At 40.1% G+C, this 15,964-nt stretch overlaps 1 protein-coding gene across 2 annotated transcripts in view; it reads right to left on the reverse strand.

Moving 5' to 3' along the window:
• Nucleotides 1–15,964, reverse strand: part of tll1 (tolloid-like 1) — a 51,115-nt gene that overhangs the window by 11,758 nt on the left and 23,393 nt on the right. Inside the window, exons 4-17 of one of the 2 annotated variants that reach the window (XM_072384845.1) lie at nt 15,018–15,191; nt 14,799–14,916; nt 13,091–13,269; nt 12,431–12,536; nt 11,059–11,183; nt 9,605–9,720; nt 9,266–9,368; nt 7,474–7,590; nt 7,084–7,229; nt 4,720–4,915; nt 4,462–4,587; nt 2,913–3,073; nt 1,950–2,130; nt 1,213–1,335 (exon numbers count right to left, since the gene is read on the reverse strand). In XM_072384845.1, the coding sequence (XP_072240946.1) occupies nt 1,213–1,335; nt 1,950–2,130; nt 2,913–3,073; nt 4,462–4,587; nt 4,720–4,915; nt 7,084–7,229; nt 7,474–7,590; nt 9,266–9,368; nt 9,605–9,720; nt 11,059–11,183; nt 12,431–12,536; nt 13,091–13,269; nt 14,799–14,916; nt 15,018–15,191 (1,971 nt within the window). The remainder of the gene's footprint in view (nt 1–1,212; nt 1,336–1,949; nt 2,131–2,912; nt 3,074–4,461; nt 4,588–4,719; nt 4,916–7,083; nt 7,230–7,473; nt 7,591–9,265; nt 9,369–9,604; nt 9,721–11,058; nt 11,184–12,430; nt 12,537–13,090; nt 13,270–14,798; nt 14,917–15,017; nt 15,192–15,964) is intronic. The other variant, XM_072384844.1, reaches the window with a different exon arrangement.

The following is a 15,964-nucleotide window of genomic DNA, read 5'->3' on the forward strand; positions in this document are numbered from 1 at the left end:
CCTATAAGGAGGTGTGAGATTAGACACAGCCGCTGACTCTCACCTCAACTCAGCTAGATCTGATTTTAATGAAACCACCAAATCCTCCTCCTCCTCTCTCTCTCTCTCTCTCTTCATCTGTGTGTGTGCGTTTGTGTCTCTGTGTCTGATGTGGAATTATGGTGCTATTGTGGGCTCAGTCTCACCCTATCACTGGCTAAGAAGCTTTGCACTCGATGCCGCACAGTGTTCATTGTAGCTGTCTTCAGGTCAAGCACAAAATGTCCACACGCACTCACAAGTGCATGAACGCGCTCACATGGATTAGTAGTATGTGGGAGGCTGAAGGGACCTCCCTACAGCTGCTGGCTTTTATTCAACCAAAAGCTATCCCTGGAAGCTTCTGCCAACAGCTGAGCCACATGGCAACTTTGAACACACACAAATGAGCACATATTATCTTTATATGAGTAATTTGTGTGGAACCATAATCCACTAATCGGGAGTTCCATGTGCTCTGCAGACAGTAGAAGTTGGATTAATTTATCCAACTAACAAGTTTACTTCTAATTAAGGAGAGTAAATCTGATCAAAACATCTAAGTTCAGCCTGTCTTGAGTTTCTTTAAAGGCAATGTTAGAAAAAGTTTAGGACAAAATTATTATCTTGAGATATTACTGTCCATTCATGTAGCATTATTTTATTGATCTGTTGGATACACAGCAGTGTACCAGCAGTTAGGCAGGGGATAAGTTTGCTACTTTGTAAAAATGGATCTAAACAACAACAAAAGAAGCACAGAATCTAAACATAACTAACTTTTTCGAACAAGTCAATAAGCCCACAGAGGTCATTAGATTTTTCGAGTAAACATTTCAGTTTTGTGTTAATGGACACTGCTGTCCCACAACACAATGCATCAAGAAAATAGAAGAGCTATTTAGTCACAGCTTGCAAGGAATCATTCATTTAGACAAGAGAAATTTGCAGAATGATGTGATGGTAACATCAAATCATCATGATGTGATTCCTGTGAAATAAGATTTTTGAGTGGTAGCCCAGGCTCGGTTGACACTTAGTAATAGAAGCAAGAAACTGGGCCACAGCATGTTTCTCTCTGGAGGAGAATGGATTAAACAATGATCCATTTCACTACAGAAGGATCCATCCATTCCCTCGGATCACACTGCGGACCAGAGCCAATCGGACATCCCGATTGTGAGCTCATGTTACCTCTGAACTTTGACGAGGCAGTCAGCTTGTTGTTGACGCGACCACGAGTCGGAGAACGGTTGCGCTTTATGTCCTGGCATGACTCAAACACAAACATACGCTCCTGACACAGTGCCAGTCTGTCTGAGGGAGAGAGGGAAGAGTGCAAGGTGGGTGCAGAAGGCCGTAGCCCGGGTGGAGGCTCGGGAGACAGCAAGACAGACAAAACACAGGTACAAATGGCAACAGTGATACTCGCAAGCAGCCACAGCTGAACACAGTAGAGGTTGACAGGGAACATGAGATCAGACATCCACATGGTCAGGTATGAAGGAGGGGTTCAATAATGTCTCCAAAAGTCAGCTTTTCTGTTGTTGCAAACCTCTGTTTCTACAATTATTTGACATGCTTTAACGACAAGAGACAACAAAACCTCCGGGTGGGCTGTTATCGCACATATGTACGCGTATCATAGTAAAAGTGATACTCTTAAACAAATGTGCCCGATAAATCAAAACAATCAAAATTCATGAAGTTCGTAGGAGGACAGGCGCTGAGCTAAGCTTGTAGATCTGGCAGTTTCAGTGGATTCCAGTGGTGTTAAGCATCAAAACCCACAAACCACTCCTGCACTGTATTTCACTGCTCCCATATCCGTCTGTACACTCAGGGTGTTCCAAACACTCACTGTGGTTAAAACCCACATAAATGCACCCTACTGACAAAGACATGCAAGCACACTCACTCATGAGCCTCACCTGAGAAGAAGTGAGCTTTGAAGCCTTTCTTTGAAACAGTGTTGTCAGACTTGAATTCGATTCTCATGTTGTTGTATTGAGATGTGATGACTTCGGGGACTTCAGTGCCACAGTATTTACCATGGAGCTTAGAGTCAGATGAGAGGCCACTCCGCACTTCAACGTAATCGTATTTGCACACCTAAACAGATGAATGCTGTAAGACTCTTGGAACACTCAAAAAAAGAAGTGACTGACTGGTTTATCAGCATGTAAAGACACAGCCCACATTTAGATGGACAGCAATCAGCAGACTTTAACCTGACGAAGATCTTACTCATAACAAGACATTTTCTCATCACCTTATCCGGAATAAGGTCACATTCCAACTAAGTAAGCAACAATCATAATGAACCATGTGAAGTGTGTTGATTTTATTGTACACCTTAATTGCAGTGATACATCCTGCTGGAGTTTTTACAGCATCTTGCAGCAAACACTGTTACTTTGCTACAATGCTCTAGGCTCCAGAGTTTTTCTTGAGAACACTGTTGCTCATGTTGGGCTTGCTTTCAATAGGCAATGTTTCTGTCACAAAATGTGGAAACATCAGCTATAACAGAGTTCAGTGCGGAACAGTAAGACCGCAGTAAAAAGAATGATGGTGTATAAAGTAGTATAAAGTAATATAAAGTCACCCCAAAAGTGAGGGACAAACCTGTGAAGGCTGAAGCTGCATGTTTTAAAGGATATGGTTGTAATTCAGCTTTTGGATGGGCACAAACATTGCAACTTTATAGGGGTACGTAATGGGGTCAATGAGTCATTACTCAGACTGTGCTCTGTATCACGTAAACAGCAATATGGATGGAACATGGAACTTGTCTGAAGCTGTAAATGTCACAATCAGAATATTGTCATATTTAGAAAACGGTCAACAGTCAAAATATTGGTGCTCGTGTACACAAAGGTACTGATGCTTACCTCGTTGCCCTCCAGCTCAAAGGCCTCAAATTGCATGGAGATGCGGTACTGGTTAGGAGCCACCACCTGCCACACGCAGTTCTTGTTGGGTGGATATTCTTTTGGCCAGCCAGGAGTGCTAATGGTCCCGTTCAACTTGGACAAAAGCCCACCACACGCCGCTGCCAACACACATGAACAACCAAATCAAACACAGATACAAATACAAAGATTATTTGAAAGGTGAAACAAACTGAGAGCACTAACGTTAGGTGGAATGAGTCCTCCACAGAGAAAACTTTGAAATGACAGTATATACAGTTAGATCCAGGAATACAAATCAAAAGATACTTGGACAACTGACTTAATTGTCATTTCAAGGCTAGGTGTGGGCTATTCCTTCATCATTTTGTCATTAGTGAAATTAGTAAAAGTCAGGAGTTGCATCCAAATGTGGTATTTGCGTTTAACAAGGTTAGTGACAGCATACAGACTGAAGGGCTTGGAAGTGAAAAAGGCCATCTGACAACAGGCTGCTGAAAAAGAATGTGCTCAGCAACATGCACCATTTTACCACCATGTAACCATGCTAATGTTGCCTCAATATTTTCAAGAAATACAATTTTAGGTTTTTAGAAAATACAAGAAGACATTAGGCCAACTTTTATTGTATTTACAAAAACTGAGGGTTTTTATGTTTTTATGGACCTGTTTTGAGTTTTTCAGAAGGCTGCCTTAGGTCTAAATTGGTTAAACCCTATCTAGGTTCCACAAACCATGTTACAAACCATTTTACAGTGACTTTCTCAGTAATCAGCAATCCATCTTCACACATTAATTTAGCACTTGTAATTGCAGTATTGCAGTACTTATTTCCCAATGACTTATAGCTTTCAAGCCAGGAATTTTACATGATAAAGAAATGGAGCACTTCACGAGGAAATCTTGGGTTCAAGAGTTTGCACTTGCTGCAAGTGGCTATTATTTCATTGGGAAGTGGGCAATGTCACATAATGCACACTACTCACAAAATGCCTGTCCTTCTCTTAGCCTCCCCTGACCCTCTTATGACCCTTTCGAGAGTCCTATAAGCAGTACAGATATCTGCCCATTTTTATTTATTGTGCTCGACTTGACTAAGCCCTTTTTTCCATGTAAATTCTGTAACTGTTTCTCTTTTTTGAGAAGTAACTGTATATAGACTTTTTTTTTCACTGAGAATACAATTTTCTGCCGAGTTCTCCAGCACATTTTTATTTTATTTTCAAAACAAAAAAACATTTCACCAGCATTTCTGTTTCATTTTCTGCCTCAGAAGTGGTTTGTTCATTAGTTTCCGTGTATTGGCCATTACACGTAGTTAATCTGTTTTGTTGGATTGAAGGACATGTGTGGCATTGGAGCAGCGAAACATTTGGCTTTGTGCTTTGTGTGGTTTTTCCTGTTAATGGAGGCCGTTCAGATGTTTCTAAACTCTTTACGGTGAGATAGACTCACATCCTACAGAAATAAAAAGCAAGAATGCACATACCAAATGAACTACACACACAACTTACACACACTCTCTTACCTTCACAACTTTTTTTGTCAGGGGCCAGTTCGTAACCTGGGTCACAGGCACACTTGAAGCTGCCGAGAGTGTTGACGCACCTCTGCTCACATCCACCATTATCCGGCTTGGCACACTCATCTTCCTCTGAAAAACAGTGTCAGAACATATGAAAAATGCTTTGGTAAATAAGCCATGTGAGAAAACACAATTGACTGACAAATAAATCATAAAAAGTAATACATTTATTTATTTATTTTTTCAGCCATGTTCACACACCTTTAAAAAAGTTAGCAGCGAAGCCGGCCTTGTTCACCGTCCCGTCTGAGACGAACTTCATCCACAAAGTGTGTGACGTAGAACGTACATCTTCTGGTTTGTCGTAGCCACAGAAGCGACCGATCAGAGGACTTGTTTCAAGTGGGCCATCCCGGACCTCCAAGTAGTCATAGGCACAGCTGTCGTGCCTCTCAATCTACACCAGCAATCGTGTAAGTATGCACAAACTCACAGTTAGATACAAAAAACTAAAGAGAATGTCTAAATCATCCTTTTCATTATCTAATGTCTAAAATATGTTTAGTTTTATCTGAAGCACTAATCATCCTGCTGCATTCCTATGATTTTTTCCTCTCTCTCTGGCCATCCAACAGGCATCTTTCCCTGAGTATGGGTCTCCTTTTGGAGGATTTTTTCCTTCCTTTCCCACTTGCTGCCAATGGAAAATTGTAAAGTTTCTTTCTGTTATACTGAAAGGGCCTAAAATGGCATATGTGATGTAACACAAAAGAGAAACACTGCCTTAAAGTAGTAAGCTTCCAAAAACAAGCGAAGTTGCAGCACACAGGCTTGTCCTGACTAAAGTTTTGATCAGTTTATTGAAAGAATATGAAAGATATGTAATGGAGCTTGTGTGTCTCACACTCTCTTCTTTACTATTGCTCAAACGTGGGCATATCTGCTAAAACAAGCCAATTTAATAATTTCCTTTTGCTTTTAATAGAATGTTTACTTTCATTGCTTTGGGGACTACATTGTATTTATAACTATGTCAAGTAATTGCCACCAACTCCAAGGGGCCAAGCCTGTAACTACGACAACATGAAGGTATGGCATTACAGTGTATCCTGCAGACTGTGTTGGACCACAGTTTCACAAATAAGCATGAATTTCTTATGAAACAATGGCTAATTGTGACTATTCTGTGGATGAAAGCCCCACACAGCAAGACTGAAAGTGAGCTGACAGCTGTCTGTCAGTTGCTGTCAGTTTCAGAACAGTTGATAAATGTATGTTTCTGTAAAAATAAAATTGCTATGAACTTGTTTCCCCAAGCGTAACATCCTCATTGAAAATTAGCAGGTCCAAATCAGATTTTGTGTTCCCATTGCTCCCATGTGTTCCCATAGCTGAAACTATTAGGTTATTTCAAGCTGGACTGTATGCTTATAAAACTTTGCACTCAAAAGCCAGATGTTAGTGGTAACTCGCAGGTTTTTAGACCAATTTACACAAGCTGACAACATCGTGCTTCCTATCGTCGAGTAAAAGCTTCCTAAAGTGGTAATCTCCCAAGTGCAGTTTAGCAAAGGGAAACACTGTCCTATTTCTGAATTGCTTTGATACTTGAGATATGCAAAAATCTCAGACTCTGAAGCGTTCCCACAGACTTTGAATCAGGATCACAACTGTTAACTGCTGCCACCAAATGCGGTATAATTAAGTGTCCAAAACATGAAAAGAAGCCTTTGAAAGTGTGTGGTTCAAACTGAACTACAAACTCTCTTGTCCCCATTTTCCTTTGGATGTCTCTGTCGTCTCATTCTCTTTACTTCTAAACCATAGACCACTCAGCTGGAGCAGACATCACGAACATCAGCTGTCCTCCATTTGAGTCTTAAGTTTCATCACAACTGTGTGGATGCTTCTGTTTTACTTCACTAAAGCCAAAATATTTTTCTTCTCGAGTTTTTTTTTTTCAGTTATCTACTCATCATCTGCAGTAGTGATAACTAAATCATTATTGTGTGCATGACTATTTCTCACAGCTGCATAAATCATTAAAGTAGCTCCCATAATATGGCAGCAGGTAACCATGCAACATTGAAAACACAAATTCTTATGCCATTAGTTGCTGTAGTTTGATCAAATTTTCATCACACAAGAACAGAATTCAGTGTGAGTTATAATGAATAAACCAATTAATGGGCACCAGCACTGTAGTTCATCGTAGACACAAGCATAATTTAAGATGTTACATTTGCTTACACAATGATCAAAGACAGTCCAGCCATATATTACACTTTCACTGAATCCTGTTAGATGATGTTCAGGACGAAGCATACTTTGTTACACAGTACACTGTTCCCAAATCATAGAAGTAAGTGGATATATTGTGTGATGTGTGACGTCCCTTGTCAGTCTGACATTTTACAGCATTCCAACTACGGAACTAATCCTTAACTGCCGGCTTTGTACCCTGTACACTCATGCATACACACAAACCACACATACACACATAATCACGCACTAACACCTTTGTCAGCTCCCGAGCAGCTACACTGCCGTGAAATTTGACCCAGACATTCCTAGGCACCTGACAGAGGGGAACAGAGACACACACGCAACGAGAGAGCGGGTCACCTCGAAGGCTTGGAAGCTGAGCCCGACGTTGTATCCCTCGGACACAGTGATCCTCCACACACACTCTTTAGAGGGTCTGTAGTCGTCAGGGTAGTTGGGAGACTGGATCTGCCCAGAGTCCTTGGTGATTTCCCCTCCACAGATCGCTGCACAAGATAAGAGAGTGAGAGACCAGATAGAGACAGGATGAATTAGCATCAACTGCTCTGACCACAGACACCTGAAACACATTTTGTGTACACGATGAATAATGAAAACCCCATGAAAACTTCTCACAAAAGTCACAAGGTCATCAAATTCTGTCAGTGCTAACACTGACTTTACAGTCTTTGAATTCATATGTATGTATGCTTTTAATAGTTCATTTGGTTGACTGATTGGATGTGTTACCTTCATAAACAGCAGCAAAGCCTTTCCCCACCCAGTTGCTGCTGCTGCGAAACTCAATCCACATTCTGCTATCAGTTGAAATCAAAACGTCAGGAATTTTGTCTCCACAAAACCTTCCTGTAAAACGCACACACACCAAAGGAAACCCAATAAATTCTGCCATCCAATAACAAGATCGTTTATGAAGCGTGATGTGACATAACATTGTACATGTGACAGAGCTACTTAAAATTAAGAGTCTGTGTGTGGGCCAGTAATCACCATGACTCAAACAAATGCAACCTCCTCATCCACTTCAGATTTATCTCTGAAACTGGCATAAATGTGATCCCTGTTAAAGTTATTTTTCAAAGCAATTCAAAGCATTGCTGGCATTATATACCAGTGTAATTAACACAAGTACACACCATATGTAGAAAATTTGCATGCATCAAGACAAGGGGAGCTACAGGCATGACAAAAAGGAAGGCATCTTTCATTTTTCAGGTTTTATTTATTTAGTTTTCAGTCTTTTATGTCAGAATACCTAAAAAAGACAGAAATCTGTTCCTTTGCAAGTCTTAAAATGAGCTAAATACACCTCTTGTAGGCCATTACAACATTCTGATTCTTGTCTTTTTCAGAGCTTTTGTTGTAGATTTACTGTGTGGGATCTTTGTTCCTGTTACATGACCCAGTTTCACCCATTCTTTTGCTGTTAGACAGATGGCCTCACATTTGACTCTAGAATACTTTGACATGCACAAGAGTTCAGAGTCGACTCAGTGATTTCAAGGTGTCCAGGTCTTGTGGCTGCAAAACAAGCCCAAATCATCATCCCTACACCACAGTATTTGACAGCTGGTATGAGGTGTTTGTGCTGATTTGCTGCTTTTAGTTTTCCCCCCATGTGAAGCTGTGTATTATGGTCACACATCTCCACTTTGGTTTCATCTGTCCAAAGGTCATTGTTCCAGAAGTATTGTGGTTTGTTCAGATCCAACTTTGCAAACCTAAGCCGTGCTGCCATGTACTTTTCAGACAGAAGAGGCTTTCTCCTGCAATCCTTATCTAAATAACACTGTCATGAACTTTAACATTTAACATTCTAACTTGAGGCCTGCAGAGTCTGAGATGTAGATCTTGTTTTTTTTGTTTTTTTTTGTGTAATTTGCACTATCTGGCCTTGGGGTAAACTTGTTGGGATGTCCACCCCTGGGAAGATTAGCAGCTATCTTTCTTGATAGGTAAAACTTTACAATTAATAGACGGTGTGCTTTTTTCACATGACTGTGAGCATATTTCAGCTGAAACAGTTTTTGAGAGTTATAAAATCAACCCTCAGTGGAATACAAACAGCTGTGGAGTATCTTGGCGTCTCATCAGACCTCACCTGCTTTTACTGGCTCAGATTTTAGCTTCTCACTGACATTTGTAGCACCATAATTGTGTCAGCGCACCTTATTATTACTTGTAATGTGTCAAGAAGAAAATTAAAAGCCATTCATCACTTTTTAATAAAAAGTCCTGTAAATCAAAATTTGCTGGAAGAAGTGTTGCTAATGCATCGAGAGCATTTTTATTCCTCTTCATGTGTAACATTTAGAAACACATTTAAAAAGTGAGATGTCACTGTTAAAATCAACAAAAAAACAACTGTTCTTGTTCAAAGTTGAGATGAAAGTTAAATACAACAAAGGACTAAAACAAAACAGAAGATGTTGGCAAGTAACAACCTCGGTCAGACTACTTATTGGAAGGGAGGCAGTCCTGCTCCTTCAGCTCGCCACATCATTCTTTGTCATAAACTTACCAAGCAGTGGAGTTTTTCTCCAGTATCCATCCCGAACCTCAATATAGTCATACCAGCATAGACTGCTTTTATACAGATCCATTGTGGTGAAGTTAAGAACAATCTGAAAGAGCAGAGAAATAAAGCATTAAACATATTTAATGCATTTAATCCGCACCTTTGCTCTTCACAGAGCACCTTTAGTTGAGGGGAGTCAGAGCAGAGTGTTTTTGGTGTTAAGACCTAATTTGCAAACAGCAGTTACTAATTCAATTAGCTATGCATACACATGCACATTCACTGTACTGCATTGGTCTGCTGAGTGTGTGTGTGTGTGTGTCCAAGGGTGTGTGGGTGTACCTTTTCTCCAGGTGTAACAGATATTCTCCAGACACAGTGTGTGTATGAAGGGTATCCGTTGGGGTAACCGGGAGATGAGAAGTTTCCAGTGGACTCCTGGAGTGTCTCTCCGCACGCTGCAATACACACAAATGCACACACAGATGGAGTTACATTTTTTGTGGCAAGTCCTGCTGTTGTGTATAGTCCTTTCATTTGTGTACTGATGATTCATGTTTAGTACATTTGTAATAAGCACATTGGTTTCATGTCTATTATTGTTTTCAACATGAACATAAATCCATTTTTCAACAGTCAGGGAACCAAAATGAATGTTTTACATTGACTTTTTTTTGTCAGAACAACAACCCCATACTGCCTCTTTTTGTGCCACAGTTTAAGTATTGGATATTTCCATATGGAAACTGTTAGAGGAAACCAGTAAAGGAATTGAAAATTACCCCCCCACACACACACACAAACACACAACAATAAATAAATAAACCATTGTTTCATGTTGCTTTTGGCCTCTTTCTCTCTTGCACGAAGAAGGCTTCATTAGACAGACTTATAATCTGTGAAGACATCAAACAGAGCTACAACAGCAGAGTGGGCATTCATGGAAAAATATCAACCAATAATTCCCTTCATTCGTCTTCATTCTGAGTTAAAAGCTCTCATTTTTTCACAAAAGGAGGTTAGCCAAATGTGCCCCTCCTATCCCATCATGCATGCAGTTTTCCCCCACAATGCCCTGGGGTTCCGTTCATCTGTCAGTGAATATGGTATTGCTTAAATATGTCCTTATATGGGTGAAGTTGTATCTATTTCCAGCTGAGATTCACTAACACAGTCTTCGACTCTGTCTCTGGCAAATTTTGTAGAGAAAAATTATCATCAATATTAACACAAGCTTGTTTGTACATTGAATATTTAGGCAACTAAGATAGGAATATTGATGAATGAAATTGTCTATCAATATTTCAACAAAAAAAACTAGATAAAAATAACAAATACAAAAAAAATGTGAATTACTTAATCTGCTTGTCTTGTTTTGTCTCATTGTGGGATGTAACAGTGTGTGTGTGTGTGTGTGTGTAAAGTGTGTGTATAAAGTGATGGCACCAGCTACGATCATAAACCTTTATGACATTACTGAACAGCACAGCGTGAACAGATCCAGATCACGTCAGAATGATTCATCAGGGACGAAAGGAACGCCAGAACAACATGGGTGTGCACAAGAACTCTATGGAGGAATCTGTGTGTGTGTGTGTGAGACTCAAAAAATAAAGGGAACATCACATGGAAAAACAAATTACTCAACTTCATCCCCAAGCCTTGGAGGGCTGAACTAATTCTATGCCAAATCACTTAAACACAGGTCATCCATCTATTATTTCCTAATTATGACAGCATACACACACACCAACACACAAAGACAATGTGGCATCATAGTAAATATATATCAGTACCTGGACATCTATACAGCTTCCTTGCCTGTGCAATGTCTCCTTTGCTGAGCCTAGTCCGCTGGCCGATGGCAGGCCGGACCCCATTTTCATCTCTAGAAGGAAGGATGGTATCGAGGAACATCCCACTTCAAAGGAAAGAGCAAACATTAAGTATGATATTACAACATAACAGTGTGTCATCAGAACAGTGTACAAATGTTTTGATGACGTATGTTTGCAGAACAGTCTCTAATTTCAGAAAATAGTGACATTCATGTGAATAATGTTTTCTCTTCTGTGTGTGAAGGAGCTGACCGTAACAAAGGAGGTGCTTATGAAAGTAGGTTTGGCATCGATTTAAAAGCACCCACACACAGAAAGCAGGTAAAAATAATCAATGACTGTTCTCTCCAAACCCAAATGGGATAATTATCAGTGGTGGAAATGCCTAAAAAAAGATTTCTTAACCCTGACAGCATTAGACAGACTTTCTTCTGATATTTTCCTTAGAGTAAATAGAATTTTTATCATTATTATTTGGTGGTTGTTATTTCTCTATTTATTTTTATTTAACCTTTATTTAACCAGATAAGTTGGGTTGGATCGATTCTCATTTGCAGTGATGACCTGGCCAAAGCAAAAATAATAATACAATAAATGATAACAGAAGATTCGGAAACTGATAATAAGGGGTGCCGAAACAGTTGACATAACGAGAGTAACCAGAGCTGACCCTGTAGCCCAATGAGGTGAGTGCACACCCTCATGTACAGAAGCCTGTATTAGACTCAAACTCAGGGTCTTTGCTGTATGTTATCTCTGCTCTTTTCCCCTTTTCCATCTGCCAAACTGTCATTATCAACTAAGGGCTAAAAAGCCAAAAGGCATATCTTAAAATAATGCTGCTTGAGTGTGAAAGCGGCCAACTGTTTACATTATTCTCTGTATTCAGGTATTTTACATTGCCGAATAGTAACTGCACAATCTGCCAAGTCTAAGAAAGCTGTAAATCCTGATTTGACAGTCTGCTGTGGGCAGGGGGCGCATGTCTCCTAGCATCTACTCTATTTTACACAACAACTCATGTTACTTTGAGTGGAGAGTGAGTTGGTAACCTACAAGACTGAATACGTCCGATGTTAGAAATGTTTGTCTCTAAAAACACAGACTGGCTGTCTTTGTACATTAATTTTCAACATGGGGGGATGAAATGAGTAGTGAAAGTCAGTGGTGGCTCTAACCATCATTTCCACAATATGTGAAAAACATCAGCACGGAAAAACATTAAAAAACAAAATGATAACAATTAGAGTCACTGTTTTACAAAATCACAGAGCAGAGCTTACATTTGAGAAAAATCAGTCTAAACAGACAAGATATAGCCAATGGTTACCGTGAGAAGGTGTTCCTGGCATAGTGCATGATACTATCAAAATCGTATGGCTCCCCAAGAGAGTTCACCTCCCCTGGCTCCATCTTGAGGAAGTTGTACTCCTGGCCTGGATCCCACACATTGTGTAAACACACACACACACACATTTTTACACCAGGAGATATTGCAGCATTTTAGACTTTCATTTTCATTACGCATCAACAGAGAGTAACTGCAATGTGTGTTTCTATAAGTGCACACACAAATGTATTATTCACAAACTAAGTGCACAAAAATCATATCTGAAATGAATAGAGAGTGAGTCTGAATAGAAAAGGCATTTTAAGGTCATTCATCAAAATAATGGAAGCCAAATGGTGCAGTTGTTGAAAGCACTAATATATTCTAAATAGAACCATGGATCAGCTCTGATACACTGGAGTGTAATTTGATGTAACACCTGTCAGACTGCTTTGTAGTGCAGAGAAGTGTGTTTGAACAGAAGTGACAGACAGCGGTTCCGACCATCTAGGTGACTTCACAGTCATTAAAAGGCCCATTCACACCTATTCCAGCTCAGACGTGAGTGAGAATTTGAAAGTGTTGTCACTTGTCTATGGATAGGAGACAACCTGAATGATTCTAACAGAGACAGAAGTGTCCCTGCGTAATGGCTCTCACCTGGTTGGATGTTATCCCGGATTATGGTCACGTGATCGTCACGGTCAGGCCGTGTGTGCTCGTGCCAGAAGCCTATGACGTGGCCCAGTTCGTGCACCACAATGCCAAACTTGTCACAGTTCTTTCCTATGGAGATGGCCTGGGGTCCGTTGCCACGACGACCCACATAGGAACAACACCTAAAATGGATTAGTAAGAAGTTGATAAACAGAGAGATAAGCAGAAGATTTTTTACTACTAACTTGGCAGTGAAAAAAAAGCAATGAACACACAGTTCGGTCCTTTCAGGACTTCCTGCTCTGTACTACATCCACCAGAGGAACGGAGCAAGGATTCATTTACATATAACACGGTGATACTGCTGCAGTTTTATAACCTTGTGTATATAAGCTGTGTGAGTTCACATACCGCACTGAACACACACATGGGCAGGCACACACACATTGATTCTCTTTTCTGGTAAGCAGTGACATCCGTGCCAGGCTAACAAATCTGATTAAAGTTATACAGTGAGCTGGTTGCATGGTCAGGCTCAGGAGTCAGTGAACTAGATTGAGTACTTTATTGCAGAATTTCCAGCATCAATATCAGCAACATCTCACACATGCACACAACATAGACATACAACATAGAAACCAATGAGTACACACAAACACACAAGCACATAAATATATTTATACAAAGTAAACGTGCATTTCTTTATTTTCTGTCTCTCCCAGTCTTGCTCTTTCACAGACACGCTGCACATCCAAGGTGCAGGGTATTTATACATCAGATTAAAGTGTTTAATCTCTAATGCAGCCAGCCTATCACAGAACATGAGACAACTGACATCACCCTTTAATACACAGATCTTTTGCATACCTGAATGGCTTGTAAAATTACTTTAAAGATCAAAACTGTTTGGAACTGACTCATGTCTTGAAAATACTGGTACTTTAGTGAAACCTTTCGATAATCATGGGTCTTCATCAGTTTTTGCCACAGCATCAGATGTTCTATTAAAGAGTTCATATCGTGCTCATAGACAAGGTAAATGTATGGCTGTCTGCCTGTTTTTGGACTGTAGGAGGAAACCAAAGTACAAGAGGAAAACACACACAGGCACAGGTAGAACATGCAAACTCCACACAATGAAAGACCCCAGCTAAACCAAGAACCTTCTTGTTGTGAGGCGACTAAACACACCACTGTTCAGCCCCATTCACTTTCAATAATCATTATAAACATAGGTTGCAACTGGAGACATTTTGACATTTTTGCTTCAGGGTAATGTAACCTCAACATTAAAACTACAAACTAACATTTAGCTGGATATGTTATCCTTTCAACCATCTGCACAACATTGTCTCGGAGCGATAAACCCTAAATGTCCTGATCTCAGTCGCTCCTAAGCCTCACAACTTACAACATCCAGTAAGTTAAGTGTCACCACTGTACAAACACACTCTGACCCCACCGTGCTGCCACTCGACAGAACAATGCACTTCTGCAGAGTATGAACAAAAGAACTGCACAAACATACAAACACTTAAACCGAGCAGTGTGATTGGTGGGATGGGGAAACAGGAGCAGGACAGGAAGGAAAGTGGAGCCATTGTTGAGTGACCGTATCGTCTCTCACCGTGACAAGGTCACTAGTGAACTCTAGGTACACACACAATCACACACACAATCCAAGATATACAAAAAAGTCTTCCACACTCACCCACAGGGTCTGTAAGTGAAGACTATGTAACTTTCTTCATCTGTCTTCTCAATGAAAGTTACGCATGTTTGTTTCTCCCAGTGACGCATTGCCTGCTTGAACATGGCCCTCTGACTACCTGAAACACATGAATCATACATCCTACTTTTACACAATCACACGTCCGTGTGTATTTTACTGCTGCGTGTTGAGGGGCAGCAGTCCTGTGGAGCTGCTTACCAGTGAAGTTTCCTCCAATGACGTAGGGAATGACTCCCCCAGGCCATATTCTCTCAGCTCGAGATGTGGCTGCTCGAGGAATACGACTCTTCATAACTTTAACGGTATTCCCATCTTTCCCAATTTGGCTCTTTGGACTGGAAGTTCCCTTGGTTTCATTCTTTGGGTTATAGTCTGTGGTGAGAAAGAAATCCCATTTAAATCAAACATAAATGACTGTGTATCAGCTCATAGATGTGCCTCCACAATAGTGGATAATGACACCTCTTCTTACATGTGACATGTGTAATAGTATGGTCTCGAATCAGAGAGTAATAAAAGAGTAATAAAAGTGTTTTTATCGGAGAATCAAAATACATTCATAATGTATATTGAATTAACAAATAGGTTAAAAAGTGCTCCGTATCACTGTTTGCTTCAATAAAACAGGGACTATTGATGGCGTAACTTTGCCAACTTGCAAAGAGCATTGAGAAGAAAAAGATGTCTTTAACTATTAAAGGTGCAATCTGTAAAAAAAAAATAGAAGTGCCTTATTACTCCATGGGCAGAGTTGTGTTTTGAGCAGTTTTTCATTATCATCTTTTGAGAAACAGAATGATACGTTGAGGGTGCTGACTGGAGCATAATGACATAATGTCAATAGTGCCCTTTCAATACATTTTACAGATAATATCAATGTTTGAATGTTAAAAACCACTGTACTAATCTTGTATATTGCACCTTTAGAGGTCTATTTATAGGCAGAGAATGAATTTACTTGCAGTGGTGCAGCCGTTTATGACGGCTTTGGTTTGTTTTTTTAAGACAATGGTTGTGAACATCATCTGTAATTAATGCTATGCATTTGTGAGATGACTTGTAGAGGCACTGCTGCTGAAAATGTGTCCAGATATCCAAAGTATTTGATTTAGGGGATTTGAATACCATCTTCAACACTGTAACTG

The sequence above is a fragment of the Leuresthes tenuis genome, unplaced genomic scaffold (assembly GCF_036924035.1).
Source record: "Leuresthes tenuis unplaced genomic scaffold, fLeuTen1.0.hap1 SCAF_4, whole genome shotgun sequence".
Lineage (NCBI taxonomy): Eukaryota > Metazoa > Chordata > Actinopteri > Atheriniformes > Atherinopsidae > Leuresthes > Leuresthes tenuis.